General features: G+C 41.5%; 1 protein-coding gene across 3 annotated transcripts in view; it reads left to right on the plus strand.

Annotated features, from left to right (window-relative positions):
* LOC147028980 (ras-related protein Rab-39B-like) overlaps positions 1–11,317 on the plus strand; it is an 88,611-nt gene extending 77,294 nt beyond the window's left edge. For all 3 annotated transcript variants that reach the window (XM_085879876.1, XM_085879878.1, XM_085879877.1), the window contains one exon: positions 9,068–11,317. In XM_085879876.1, coding sequence (XP_085736002.1) covers positions 9,068–9,313 — 246 coding nt within the window. In that variant the 3' untranslated portion in view covers positions 9,314–11,317. The remainder of the gene's footprint in view (positions 1–9,067) is intronic.
* Positions 11,318–14,155: the final 2,838 nt, after the last annotated feature.

Here is a 14,155-nt window from a genome sequence, read left to right on the forward strand (position 1 = left end):
TTATGGTTTTGGAGTTATGGAAGAGACACACACACACACACACACACACACACACACACACACACACACACACACACACACACACACACTGCCTTTTATTAGTGTATGTATGTATGTATATATATATATATATATATATATATATATATATATATATATATATATATATATATATATATATATATATATATATATATATATATATATTGTTGTGGGCCGCTGGCCGGTGGCGAGAACGACCGCTAGGTGGGGAAGTTTACGCCATCTCCCACCGGTCTCCTCGGAATTATAGGCCGTCGCTCCGGATAACTCCAAAGCCGGCGGGTCAATTAATCGACCATGAAACGCCAATATCTCCACCGTGTGGTGTAGGGTTAATTGTCCACATCCCAATATACCTAAATAACCACGCAATCTTGGCTACCGGAAATTCACGCCCTCGGCACGTCTTTCTCAAACCGGGTCACTCTACCGACTACCAACTCCGGTTCGGTTACAGCCGAGCGGAAACTGCCAAAGCCATGCCGGCTAGGATTAACGGATTATCGGGGATGAAACCCCGTCTGAACTCAGACCCGGACCATGCTGGACCAAATAAAGAAAGGACGGAAACGAGCTGGGAACATTTCTAATAATTTATTTACAATAAAAGACAAGGAGGCAAGACTTGAAGTGAATATGCAGAGCAGGAATTTACAATGATTCAAAGCACTTACTCAATTCTACTTATAGACGGGCCCACACACAGTCACACACACAAAAAGAAAAGAAACCCCGGAGTGTTTTATTGGACCCCCCAGCCGATGAGAGAGAGACAAGCTGGGGGTCAGAGTTCGGATTGGCACCCGTGGGTCATCGAAGGTCCCAGCCACACGTGTGGGACTCGTGAGTCGTGGTGGCAGCCGCATGGAGCAACCGGAGCTTGGGGGCAGAGATCAGGGTCACAGACGGGACCCACCAAGGCTCCACAACAGGCTGGTTCACTCACTCTCCAGTCCAACCACCGTCAACCAACTTGTAACCACTCAAGTACTCCAGATCTCCCAGTGCCAACGACAACGACAACTGAGTCTGCTCGGGGATATATCTCCTCCCACACGGGGAGGGGCCTTGGCGAGAATCATCTCACTGTCCGTCCCTCATTGGCCTATGGCCGCACCCTACCGGGGTGGAGCCATGCCCCCTGTTCGGAGACCCCATATTCTCCACGTGGCCACGTGGCCTCACTCGCGCAAGGCAAGAGGGTCTGCCCTGAAAGGCCCACCGTACAAAAACTATCATTTGTGGGGCCCGAGGACTGGAACCGCGAGGCCCCCCTCTCGGAAAGTCAAGGTAGGAGCAGCCAGCGGGTGGTGATGGAGTGTGATGGGGAGGTTTGGGATGGCTCGTTGGATGTAAAACCTAACTAAAGACGTCACAACGCACACATTTAATCCTCCTGCTAAACAAAAGGACGGGGTCCTGACTCCACACGTACTTACCGGCCTAACTAACTTTAGGACCTGAATGTTGAGTGCGCATGGATTCCAGATTCATAAATATATATATATATATATATATATATATATATATATATATATATATATATATATATATATATATATATACACATATATGTACACACACACACAACATAAGCCAATCATAATGTAGAAATATGTGAGGTACAGACATTTTTGGTTGCTGAAAACTGTTTGCTACTCTTCAACTTTCTCAAAGGCCAACCATAATGGTGGATTGCATAACGTCATTTTTGAGTATCCAAGTTGCAATTACTTTAACAATCCACTGAGATGAATGTGCTTGTGCTTGGATTGCTCGGCTACATCCATTGGCTCCACCTGCACTGCTCCTTTTGGTGGTGGTCCATGGTAATGCCCTCTGGAGATTTTCTCCAAGTCTAATCCCTCTTTTTCCTTCCATATTTCTCTGCCTCTACCAATCTTTTCATTTCTATTTTCATTTCAAACACAGGCTCTTAAGTGTGGTTAGTTCATTCTCTCCATCTAGGCTTTGCGTGACCACTCAACATGTAGTCAGAACAAGTGTTCTTGAGTTTGAGACAAAATTGTCTTTTTTTCCTCCGACTTTGTTTGAAATTTTGTTTTTGTATTACTTTGTTCCTTCATCCCCAACAATCATCACAGTTCACCTCACCATGTCCAACAGAAGTAATCTAAATTACAGGATCAGAATATGTTGACCAATCAACTGGTGTTCAAATAATATATGGTTGACCATGTGAAGAAATATCTAAATCAAAGGAAACTTGAATTCCTTATAGTAGTGGGACAGATTTATGGCATTATAATATGAAAGATAAATGTGCATTTTCTGATAAAAGCATGAAATTTGGCAGGATACCAGTTAAACATACATTAAATATTTTCAGGGAGGGATGCCAAGTGAAAATGTCCCCATTATGGCAGCCATTTTGGATTTCAATATGGGAGTCATTGAAAACCAATGGACCTAAAGTTTTCACTTCTAAGGCAATGTTGAATAACGATGTTGATGTTGTATATGATGATGAATCACGCAACGATATGTTGATTTTTGTCCCATAAAATTTTATTCGGACACCTTTACTATTTTAACTTGTTTGTATATTTCAATATGGTTGCTATTTATTTCAAGATGGCCAGTGAGTTTCGATAATTTTGACCACATCCAAACTTGCAATGTATATTCTTTGCCCAAGCTAATAAAATGGATCCATGTTCATTTTCTTTCTGTTAGTGAGGGCGATGCTTGGTAATGCTATGCAAACCTGACAAAGCTCAGAGCATGAATATTGACAATAGTAGTGGCGGTTTGTAACTCATTATTGGTAGCAGTTTTTTTTAATATAATAGCTAACCCTCTTCATAATCTTAATCCTGTAAAATAAGTCTATTACAAGGCTGAAGATGACAATGGTTCACGAGGGGTATTTGATGATGTAGATTGTTTCAGAAGTCAAGGATGAGACAATGTGATAATGTTTGACCAAGTTATAAAAATGATCAACATAATGTGGTACGAGTGACAGGTTATTAGCTGCAAAATATCGAAAACCCGGTTTCGTTCAACAACTTTAAAAATTTGACCTTTGCATAACCTTTAAAGGTCACAAAACAATGTTTTGGACATTAAAATAAGGAAACAGGATACGTGCTATAGCTTATTGGAGTTAGTTCGTCGAAGAAGGTCGAAAACTCGGTTTGATTCCCACAACTTTGAAAAATTGACCTTTGTGAACTTTAAAGGTCAAAGGTCAAGGATTATGACCTTTGGTGCAAAACTTCCCCTGGAACATTCCAGGAACAATATAACGTCATATAGGCTATATGGCATTTCTCACTCCTCGGATTATCCAGACTTTGATGAAATCAGCGTAAAAACAAACTTGAAGGGGGCGCCACGGGCAAGGTGTTCGAGATAGATTAAAATGGTTTCAAGACTTTAGGTGGGGAATGGCCTCAAGATTATGCATAAAAAATATTGTCATCCTTGCTCTCAAAGTTTGGGCGGTCGTATGATTTTTTTATGTCAAAATTCGAAATTTTCTAAGTTCATGACCTTGTGACCTTGACCTTGTGACCTTGACCTTGGGACGAAAATGAAAAAATGGAGCTCCGTGGGGCTATGCAGGTGCCAATGGGCTAACCAAATACCGAAACCCCTGCCAGATTCGACCATCCCCTCGGAGAAGAAATTTTTTTATGTCAAAATCGCAATTTTCTAAGTTCCTGACCTTGGGACGAAAATGAAAAATCGAGCTCCGTGGGGCTATGCAGGTGCCGTTGGGCTAACCGAATACCAAAACCCCTGCCAGATTCGACAACCCCCTCGGGGAAGATGGATTTTTATGTCAAAATCGCAATTTTCTAAGTTCGTGAGCTTGTGACCTTGACCTTGGGACAAAAATAAAAATCGAGCTCTGTTGGGGCTATGCAGGTGCCATTGGGCAAACCAAATACCGAAACCCCTGCCAGATTCGACAAACCCCCTAGGAGAAGATGCAAATTGAAATCGACTACCCCCTAAAAACACAATTCGCAATTTTCTAAGTTCATGACCTTGTGGCCTTGACCTTGGGATGAAAATGAAAAATCGAGCTCTGTGGGGCTATGCAGGTGCCATTGGGCTAACCACATACCGAAACCCCAGCCAGATTCGACAACCCCCTCGGAGAAGAAATTTTTTTATGTCAAAATCGCAATTTTCTAAGTTCCTGACCTTGTGACCTTGACCTTGGGACGTAAATGAAAAATCGAGCTCTGTGGGGCTATGCAGGTGCCATTGGGCTAACCAAATACCAAAACCCCTGTCAGATTTGACAAAACCCCTAGGAGAACATGCAAATTGAAATCGGCTACCCCCTAAAAACACATGTTTTTTTGGGCGTCGCTCCGCCCATAATGGGCGCACCACGCCCATTTTCAGGAAAACACAACTAGATCATGATATAAACCTCACACCAAAATTTCATCAGGATCGGATCAAAACCCACGGAGCTATGCTCGGGACAGACAGACAGACACACAACAATAACGAATATCGTGGTCACTTATATTTTTCGTGAACCAATACTTTGAGAACCTTATTTTAGCTTTTCTCACAATTATGTTGTTTGTGACAAAAGTTTGTCCTGCTGTGCTTTGCTTGTTCTTTTAAGGTGGATAATTTTAACCATTTTCTTTTCATGTTTTTGTTCACTTGTTCTGTCAAGTTTCTTGCTGTTGATGTGGATTTTTTTAACCCACCTTGTTGTGATCGTTGTCCTCCTGAAGGATTCTAACTGGCCGATTGTGGAATCCTATTTGACTTCACACAGAGTTTAACGTTTGTCCGATTTGATTATAAAATCCTACAAAAACCCTATTGACACTGATAAAACTGATGTCCACACAACTCCTTCCTTGTGAAACAATTTATTTCCTAATTATCCACCATACACTTCTCACCCTTGTACAATGAACTTAAGAATCCCCATTGATTGCAATATTATTTGGTTTTATTTCATTTATTCTTACTTTAGTTAACAGTTAGACCAACCCAATTCAATTTACTTCTACATTACATCAGAGAGTTTTATTCTAACTTGGTACTTGGTCAGTTCCAAGGAGTACAAGCCACTGAGAAACCATACTTCCTCACGTGCTTGCACTGAAAACAATTTCAGATTTCAAAGCATTTTATACTTTCGTGAGAGAGAGGTTGGGGGCTATTCACCCACACTGTAGACGTTTCCTTTCGACGAAAAGCCACTTCGTACATTTCTAAGCAAAGGTTCATTTATCAGCTCGGTCACTCTGCTCCAGAACAACACATTTCTTATCATTTCGGGCAAAAGTCTTTTGGCCAGAAATGACAGCCAATTCAACTTACAGCATAAAAGTTACATTTCTGAAACTCCATTTGTTACAATTTAAAATATATTAATATAAATTTTTCCCCCACACTGTGCAGTTGTCCTGTTGTGTTTTGCACCATGCAACTAATTCCAGTGCCATTATATGCTGTCGAGATAGATATTCCATTCATTGAAGATTAACTGAAACGGGTATTTTAAATTATTTACATGAGACGTAACTATAAGAGAGCTCTGCGTTCTTGTTCTTGTTCTTGTTCTTGTTCTTGTTCTTGTTCTTGTTCTTGTTCTTGTTCTTGTTCTTGTTCAGACAAAACCTTTTGGACGCGGCTCTTTTATATACAGGATCCGGATCTCCTTAAATACTAAACCCTTGTACACATCGTCGCATTGACGGTGCCTTTTGAGAGCGTCTATTATGAACTTTTAAATATATTCGGACATTTGCTTTAAAGTTTCGAAAAGTTCACGTTACTATTTAAATATTATTCCATTTAATGTATTGTGATATCGTAAATACACGATTTTCTCGTCATGAATGACGATCGTCCATGACGGGTCTCGCTATTGGCTCAATCAAGGCACGTGACGAAATATCGGAAGTTGTTGTTGTTATTTTATTCTTCTTCCTCTTCTTGTTCTTGTTCTTCTTCTTCTGGTGAAGACAAAACCTTTAGGACGTGGCTCTTGGACACATTTGTCCTTGTTTATAATGGTTTAGTCCCACATAAACAAATTTATTTCCGTTAATCCAACACCAATAAGTGACCTCTGCCCATTTATTCGTACCTCTTGCGTGAATTCCCTTCTCATTCACTCTTGTGCTTGTACAGTTACCTTTCAGCAGGGTGTTCATCAGAATATCAGCACCTGTTTCTGCACCTTACCTCGTTTCACTTCTTAACATAATTCCCAAGAAATGTGATGTGTCATGTGACAAGTTGAATCATCATGTTCAGGATAACCATTTGAGGTGAAATTGATATGATGTTCTCTGCTTAGTGATTTTTAAAGACTTTTTGCCTAATGTGTTATTCTATTATTTTTAAATGTGTGTATTCTTCATTTCATACCTCTTTTACTTTAATCCCATTAAATAATATTCCTTAAGATTCTTCTTTTTATTTATTTATTTTTCAATCCTTTGCATGCAGTTATTTTCCCTGCTATTAGTGGTGGTGAGTGCAAGTGCATGTGTGTCCTGCATGTTAGAAGAAGTAGCAAAGTACCCATGCTACGGGCGATCTTCTTCCATACCTTTAGTTTGGTGGTGTATAGACAACTGACAGCTCTATAGATGCACAAAAAAACAAAACCTGGGTTAGGTACATGAAGCAAAAACATACCTGCTGCTTATAATTCAAAACACCTCACTACACTGGAAAACATGCGGACAGGAATACTGTACTGTAAATGTTGAGACTTGTAATACCCTCTCCCACCTGGAGGAGGTTATACACGATACACATTTGGGTGGGTGCGTGTGTCCCTCCCTTCACTTCCTTCCCCTCCCATCTGCTCCCCTCCACTGTACTCTCCTCCCTTCACCCTCTCTCCCACCCCCCCCCCCCAAATCCATTGGGACCATACTCTACACAGAGCGTCGGTGCTGCCAAAGCAGTCTCCTGGGCTATTGGGTACAATCCTGGATTGATCGCCACTCTGACACAGGATACTCGAATGGCTCAATCATCATTTGCCAACCTCAGAAGGATGACAGGCTGAGTCAACTCCACCTGGTATTAATTCAACGGCCGAGCAAGATTTGAACTCGGGACCCTAGGATCCCAAGCCCGCCACCCGAACCATTAAACTCACCTCACAAAACCACTGACGAAGATAAATACACACCTATACATTATTTGAGGTCATGCTGATCATATGTAGCAAGTCTGGATGGAATTGACCCACAACTGGAGGAGTAGTAGCGTGACAAACAAACAAACACACAAACACCGGTCCATGAATTATAGTGAGCATGCTTTCCATAAACCTTGAGGTATGAAAAATAAAAACAAAGTTGTGAGCAACTATCAAGGCTTCCAAACAATAACACCAAGACTAGAAACAAGGAACCATGAGACACCTTCAAATTTATCATTTTTGAAAACTGCATAAACATAAACTACACATTTAATATGTGCATTCTTACCTGAACCAGCAGGCTGACTACATAGCCTAGAGATATGCACATTCATCTCTAAGCTGTCTAGCCCAGGTTTGAATCCTAACCCAGCTATAAACTGTCATCCTGGTGTTTCTCAGGCAGGGTGTGTGTACCATCCCTCGGATGGATGTTAAATGGGTGTCCCGTCTGCCAGCATTTGTTGGTGGATGTTGAAGATCCCATGGTGTCCTTCACAAACTCGGTGAGCTTCCATTGGCACCGTGAACAAATTACAAATTTCTGCCCGAACCAGCAGAGGGCATTGCATCAGTGGCACAGCTGTGCCCCTCAACCAATGATGCTACTTTGGAGCCTTGTTGTGCATACAAAAGAAGAAGAGGATGAAAAGAAGGGCTCCAAGAACTCGTGGTGGTCCTGGGTGCTCATCTGGTAGTGGCTGGATAAGATAACCAGGGAACCACTGGAAAGCATGGAGGACCCACAAAATATATAACTGAGAAGAAAGTAAATACCTATGGATTTGTTTTTTTAATGTCGTGAACAAGCTTTGGTATATCACAGGTGATGAAGGTTGTCGTCAAGTTTCATCGGAATTGCTTGTGTAGTTTCAGAAGAAGTTGCAAGTGTTTGTGGACGGACGGACTGACAGACAGACAATGCGCCATCCCATAAGCTTCCCGGAACTACGTTCCAGATGAGCTAAAAAGTAGGGAAGCGTTTAAGGTGGGGGGGGGGAAATCATGAGCTGGAATGAAGGATGTCCTGAGGTTGTGGTCTACGGCCAACTTGAAGCCCAGGAGGGAAGATTGAAGAAGATCTGTTCCACAAGTGGGAAAGGAAAGGAATGAAGGTGAGCAGTAAGCCTGTATTTTGGGAGTTTCACAATGTAGGGATTACTAGAAAAACCTGTGTGACCTTGGTCGACTGAAGTGGGATGGGGGGATGAAAAAGCCCAGTGAGCAACACCAAAATCAGAAAAGCAGAAAAGAAAATCAGATTTACAAATCAGAAAAACCATGAACCTGTCTGTAACGAGAGCAGTTGGCTTTGTGCTTCTGCTTATTTGTGGAAGACCCCAATTATATTGAGCTTTGAATGCAACAGCATCCAGCTGAACCATGTACGAAGTGAAGGAACTAAAGGGAGAGCACTTTATTAAGCGACAGACAAAGACCTTGTCTGTGCGGAGAAGTTCAGATGTACCAAGGAAGGACTTGGCCCGTCAAAGGATGCCCAGTCTGCAGCTAGCTTTTAGGTTTGATACTTGGTCATTTTTTTTCTGGAGGCTATCTTTGTCTGCTCAAGAGAGGTTGTGGCTGATGATGCGGCCCATAAGTTCAAGAGCGTGAACCCTCTTTCCGTGGTTTATGGTGGAGATAAATTGGTGGTTTTGTTTGGCTATCTTTCCAAAGACTGTACTTTCCTCTGTTCCATAACATTTATGTCGATACCAACTTATTTGATGTTTTAATGTTTAAATTTTAATGTTGCATTCTAACACCTTTGTGGTGTGACTTCATAAGTAATTACTGATGCTTTCTTTTTTTTCTTTTCACAATAACGTCTTTCCCTTACCACTCTAGGTGGGCAGACAAGAAGCTGAGGCCTACGCCACTGCTCAAGGATTGCCATATGCTGAAGCCTCAGCATTGTCAGGCCAAGGTGTGGAAGAAGCTTTTACATGCTTAGCCAAGGAAGTGTATGGAGCTGTGAAAGCAGGGCTGGTACCAGCAGGGGGTGAGGGCTCAGGGGTGACATGTGGCATTGTCCCCTCAACTGTGCATTCCAGTGAAGAAGCCAGAGCAGGGCTCAGGCCTTGTGCTTGCTAAAGAAATATTTTGTTTTTCATGTGCTGAATTTCCTTAATTTTATAATAATATATTGCATCACAAATTATGCTGATCTCAATTTGGTCATGTTAGTTCATTATCATTTCTTTTTTATAATTTTTTTGAGAAGATAAAGGTAAATTGCAGGCTCATAAAATCAGTTAAAAAAAAAAAAGTCAGCTGTCCTTTTGTTTTAATTTATTTATTTCTTACTTTCAACACTTTCAGATGCTTTCCAATGAAGGGAAAGGGCAAAGGAGTAATGCTCCACATCACAAAGAATGCAGCAATAAAAGTATTCTTTTCAAGACAATTTCATAGGTGTCTTACCTAGCTGATCGGCAAATTAGAACGGTCATTGTTGCATCAGATTTTGAATTTAGTTATCAAGATTTGTCTGATGGCTAATCCACCTGGCAGTGGGCATTTCCTGTCTGGTTGATGTCATGAAAGAAATTTGGAGTTTCACTCGGGTGCCAGCACATTCTGTGCGATCTCTAACTTCTATAAGTAAGTGCTAGCAGACAAGGTATACTACAAGGTGAAGCTTACTCAGAAAGTTCCAGAATTATTTAATTAGATCATACTATGTTGAGGATAAGCCTGGTGTTAGCTTAGTGGTTAGTTAGGGTCCTGAGTTTGAGCCCCGTTTGAGTTTAACACCAGGTGGGGTTGACTCAGCCTGTCATCAGTATACCAATGTACTGGTATCGGTGCTCAGCGTCAATGGCATAGTTGTGCCCCAACAAAATGATAGCTACCTGACAGCCAAGCTGGCATATGCAAGAAGACGAAGAAGATGTTGGGGATCCCACCTAAACTGGACAATTGAAAATCAGTCGAACTTTGAGGTATCCTGTTCATCGTGGGGACTTTAATAACCAAGTTGGTAACATCTATGTGTGGTGGTGGGAGGCAAGTGGCTGCCACTCTTGGAGTCAGCTAGTTTGATAGTGAGTGTGGGGGTCTCACGAGTAAACGAGCCAACTCCAAGATTGGCAGGCACACATCAAATGTTGGGAATTTAGTGAGTTTCCAGTCCGATTAATTATTTGGTGGAAGAAAATCAGCTTTTTGGCTCTTTAGCATTTTCGAAGCTTTTCTATCTTTGCCACCCATCTTGCGGCACGGTGGCTTCATGGGTATCAACAAGGGTAATGTTTATTGATTGGTCATCCCTCGCCATTGGTATCTTGAATTGTAATGTTGAGTCGGTTTTGACTTTAATACAGGTGACAAAGCTTCTGGATTTTAGTGTTTATTGTGGCTGTGATAATGTCGTAGCTTGCTTAAGCACTCACACCAGCCTGACAATCTGTTCATACCCTCAGGATAAATGTGTTTGCACATTAGGAGACGATAGACAAAGTGAGAGGGAAAAAGACAGAGCTAAATTATTGAAATGTGTACGTAAATTACTTTTAAACCCATGGCAGTTTCACAGCGTGCGTGTAATGATGATGCGAATGCCAGGCAGAAACGGAACAAAATTTAAATCTGAAGTCCTGCATTACAAATTCCAGACATCACTTTAATCATTCACATTTGATGATGCAATTCATGGTACTTCCATTTTTCAAGCAGGTTATCCAAAAAGACCATGAAGAAAAACCACACAGTCGGAGAACGAAGAAAGTGTTATTTTAAAGATCGGATTAAGATGATGGCAAAAATTACTGTCTCTTTACTCTTTGCAAGAACAACATTTGTTTGATTATATATTTTTTATTTTGTCTTGTTGAATTTTATCTTTTGTGGATTTATCACTTGCTGTCTGTACACTTACTGCCCATTTGCCAATTCATCAACCACGGGGTACATTTTTTGTGTTATGTAATAAGTAACAGTCAAGGAGTGAATTGATGTTAGAAATAAATATTTTACCTCTCCTGTATTCTAATATTTGTTTGTTAACTTGGTGACAGCCCATACAAGTATAATCAAATACCAAAAGAATGCTATCAAGTTGATATGAGCTAAAAAAAAAAAAAAAGAACAATCAAATTGCAGTCCCTCGCCAGAACTTCTTTTGAGTGGGGTATTTTTATAGGTTTTAGGGTAAATCCAATATGGCTGCCACACCACGTGGCCTATGATGTAATAATTATTATCATTAAAACATTCTACATGAGTCGTCGCACCAATGGTGAAAATTTCATCTCGATCTGACAAGCGGTTGCAGAGAAAAACACGAAAGTTCTGTGCGGACAAACAAAGACAGACAAACAAACAAGCAAACAGACCCAAATGCAATACCCTATCCTCTGGCGAGGGTAATTATTTCACAGGAAGTCTGCTAGCAGCATTGATTCCTTTGATTCATGTCCAACAAAAACTGCTTTCTCCATGAATTTATTTATTTTCGAACACAAATATTCCAGGTGTTAATGAACGTGGGTGAGGATGAGGAAGAGAATGCAGGAGCAGACACAGGGACAATCACCAGGATGTACAATATCTACACCACATGGTGAAAAGCTGCTCGTCAAACATCTCATTCCAAAATCATGGGCATTAATATGGGGTTGGTCCCCCCTTTGCCACGATAACAGCCTCCACTCTTCTGGGAAGGCTTTCCATTCGATGTTGGAACCTTGCTGCGGGGATTTGCTTCCATTCAGCCGCAAGAGCATTAATGAGGTCAGGCACTGATGTTGGGTGATTCGGTCTGGATTGCAGTCAGCATTCCAATTCAACCAGTCAAGTTCTTCCACACCAATTTCAACAAACCATTTCTGCATGGATCTCGCTTTGTGCACAGGGGCATTGTCATGCTGAAACAGGAAAGGTCCTTCGCCAAACTGTTGCCACAAAGATGGAAGCACAGAATCGTCTAGAATGTCATTGTACGCTGTAGCATTAAGATTTCCCTTTACTGGAACGAAGGGGCCCAGCCGAACCATGAAAAACAGCCCCAGACCATTATTTCTTCTCCACCAAACTTTACAGTTGGCACTATGCATTCGGGCAGGTGGCGTTCTCCTGGCATCCGCCAAACTCAGATTCGTCCGTCGGACTGCCAGATGGTGAAGTGTGGTCCATCACTCCACAGAACGTGTTTCCACTGCTCCAGAGTCCAATGGCGGTGAGCTTTACAACACTGCAGCTGACGCTTGGCCTTGCGCATGGTGATCTTCGGCTTGTGTGCAGCTGCTCAGCCATGGAAAACCATTTCATGAAGCTCTTATCGAACAGTGTTTGTGCTGATGTTGCTTCCAGAGTAAGTTTGGAACTCGGTTGTGAGTGTTGCAACTGATGACAGACGATTTTTTCACGCTACGCGCTTCAGCACTCGGCAGTCCCGTTCTGCGAGCTTGTGTGGCCGACCACTTTGTGGTGGAGTTGTTGTTGCTCCAAGACATTTCCATGTTGAACGGGGCAGCTCTTTGATTAACTGACTTGTTGGAAAGGTGGCATCTTGTGACAGTGCCACATTGAAATTCACTGATCTCTTCATTATAGCCCATTCTACTGCCCATGTTTGTCGATGGAGATTGCATGGCTGTGTGCTTGATGTTATACACCTGTCAACAATGGGTGTGGCTGAAATAGCCAAATCTACTAATTAGAACGGGTGTCCACATACTTTTGGCCATGTAGTGTACAAATCACAAAAAAAAATTTAAATGAAAAATGAAATGATGATGAAATCCTGGAAAACAAGGAAGGAATGCCACCACAATCGTTTTCCGGATTGCCATTACAACATCCTTTGACATTTTTCTGTTTGCCACACAACAAATATGCACAATTACACGAACTCACACGACAAATCTACAACTCCCTCCCACAAAGACATCTTCATACAATGTACTTGTTTCACGAGCAAAAAGATGACAAAAAAGATGTGATGGCAATCCGTAAAAGGATTGTGGTGTCATTTCTACCTTGCTTGGTTGTTTTGGAGGATTCCACCCCGACATGCTTTTCTTTTGTTTTCAATGTTTTTTTTTATTTGGTTTTTGTGGGGGATGGCAGGGGGATTAGTCCTATTTGTTCTGAGCTCTTTTCCTTTGTAAATTATGCATACTGCAGTTACTTTGAAATCCATGGCAGTTTCCCAGCGTGCGTGCAATGACTTTGCGAATGACTGCTGATTGCCGAACAAGTTACATTTCTTTGAAAAAGCTGTGGTTTGAGTGCAATACCCCAGAGACGATGTTGCTTCCTCACATTACGATCACTGTAATCACTTCAACCATTATTGTGCTGGCCTGGCTGAAGAAAAGTACAATTTGGCGATCTGATTTGGTGCTTTATCGATGTGTTCTGGCAAATATCAGTCTTTGTGTTACGAAAATGTTCGTGAATAAAAGGTATGGCTTTTAAATGCCAATTACTTTATCGTAGACACTTCAGAGTATCACTTTATACGCATGCAATGCAGCAGACATTTTTTCCCCATGTCATTGCCATACTCCATGATCATTTTTAGCTTAAGCTGCACAGAACCTCCCACAACAAACAAGCATTGTGTCAGCTGCTACACTGCAGTCCACACATCAATCAGCCAACTTTTGTTGTTCAGTGGCAGAAGTTATGTTTTCACCTTATCTGTCTGTCTATCTATCTATTTTTGAACAGAACATCTGAAAAGTTTATGGTGTGTGACTAGGACAAATTGATTCGATTTTAGTGAAGATCTGGATACAAAAACTTTTTGAATGATTCTTCACCATGAGGAGATGGGGTCAAAAAATGACAGCACATTTCGAAAAGTTTTAGGATTGTGACAAAACTTGGTGGATGAGTTGGTAGGTGACAAGAACAAGCTGATTGTATTTTGGTTGCGTTGCGAAGGTCTGGACGCAGATCCAGCCCATCAGCAGGATACAAAACAAA

The sequence above is a fragment of the Eptatretus burgeri genome, chromosome 4 (assembly GCF_056783735.1).
Source record: "Eptatretus burgeri isolate ZD-2024b chromosome 4, Ebu_testis_v1, whole genome shotgun sequence".
In the NCBI taxonomy this organism is placed as follows: Eukaryota; Metazoa; Chordata; class Myxini; order Myxiniformes; family Myxinidae; genus Eptatretus; species Eptatretus burgeri.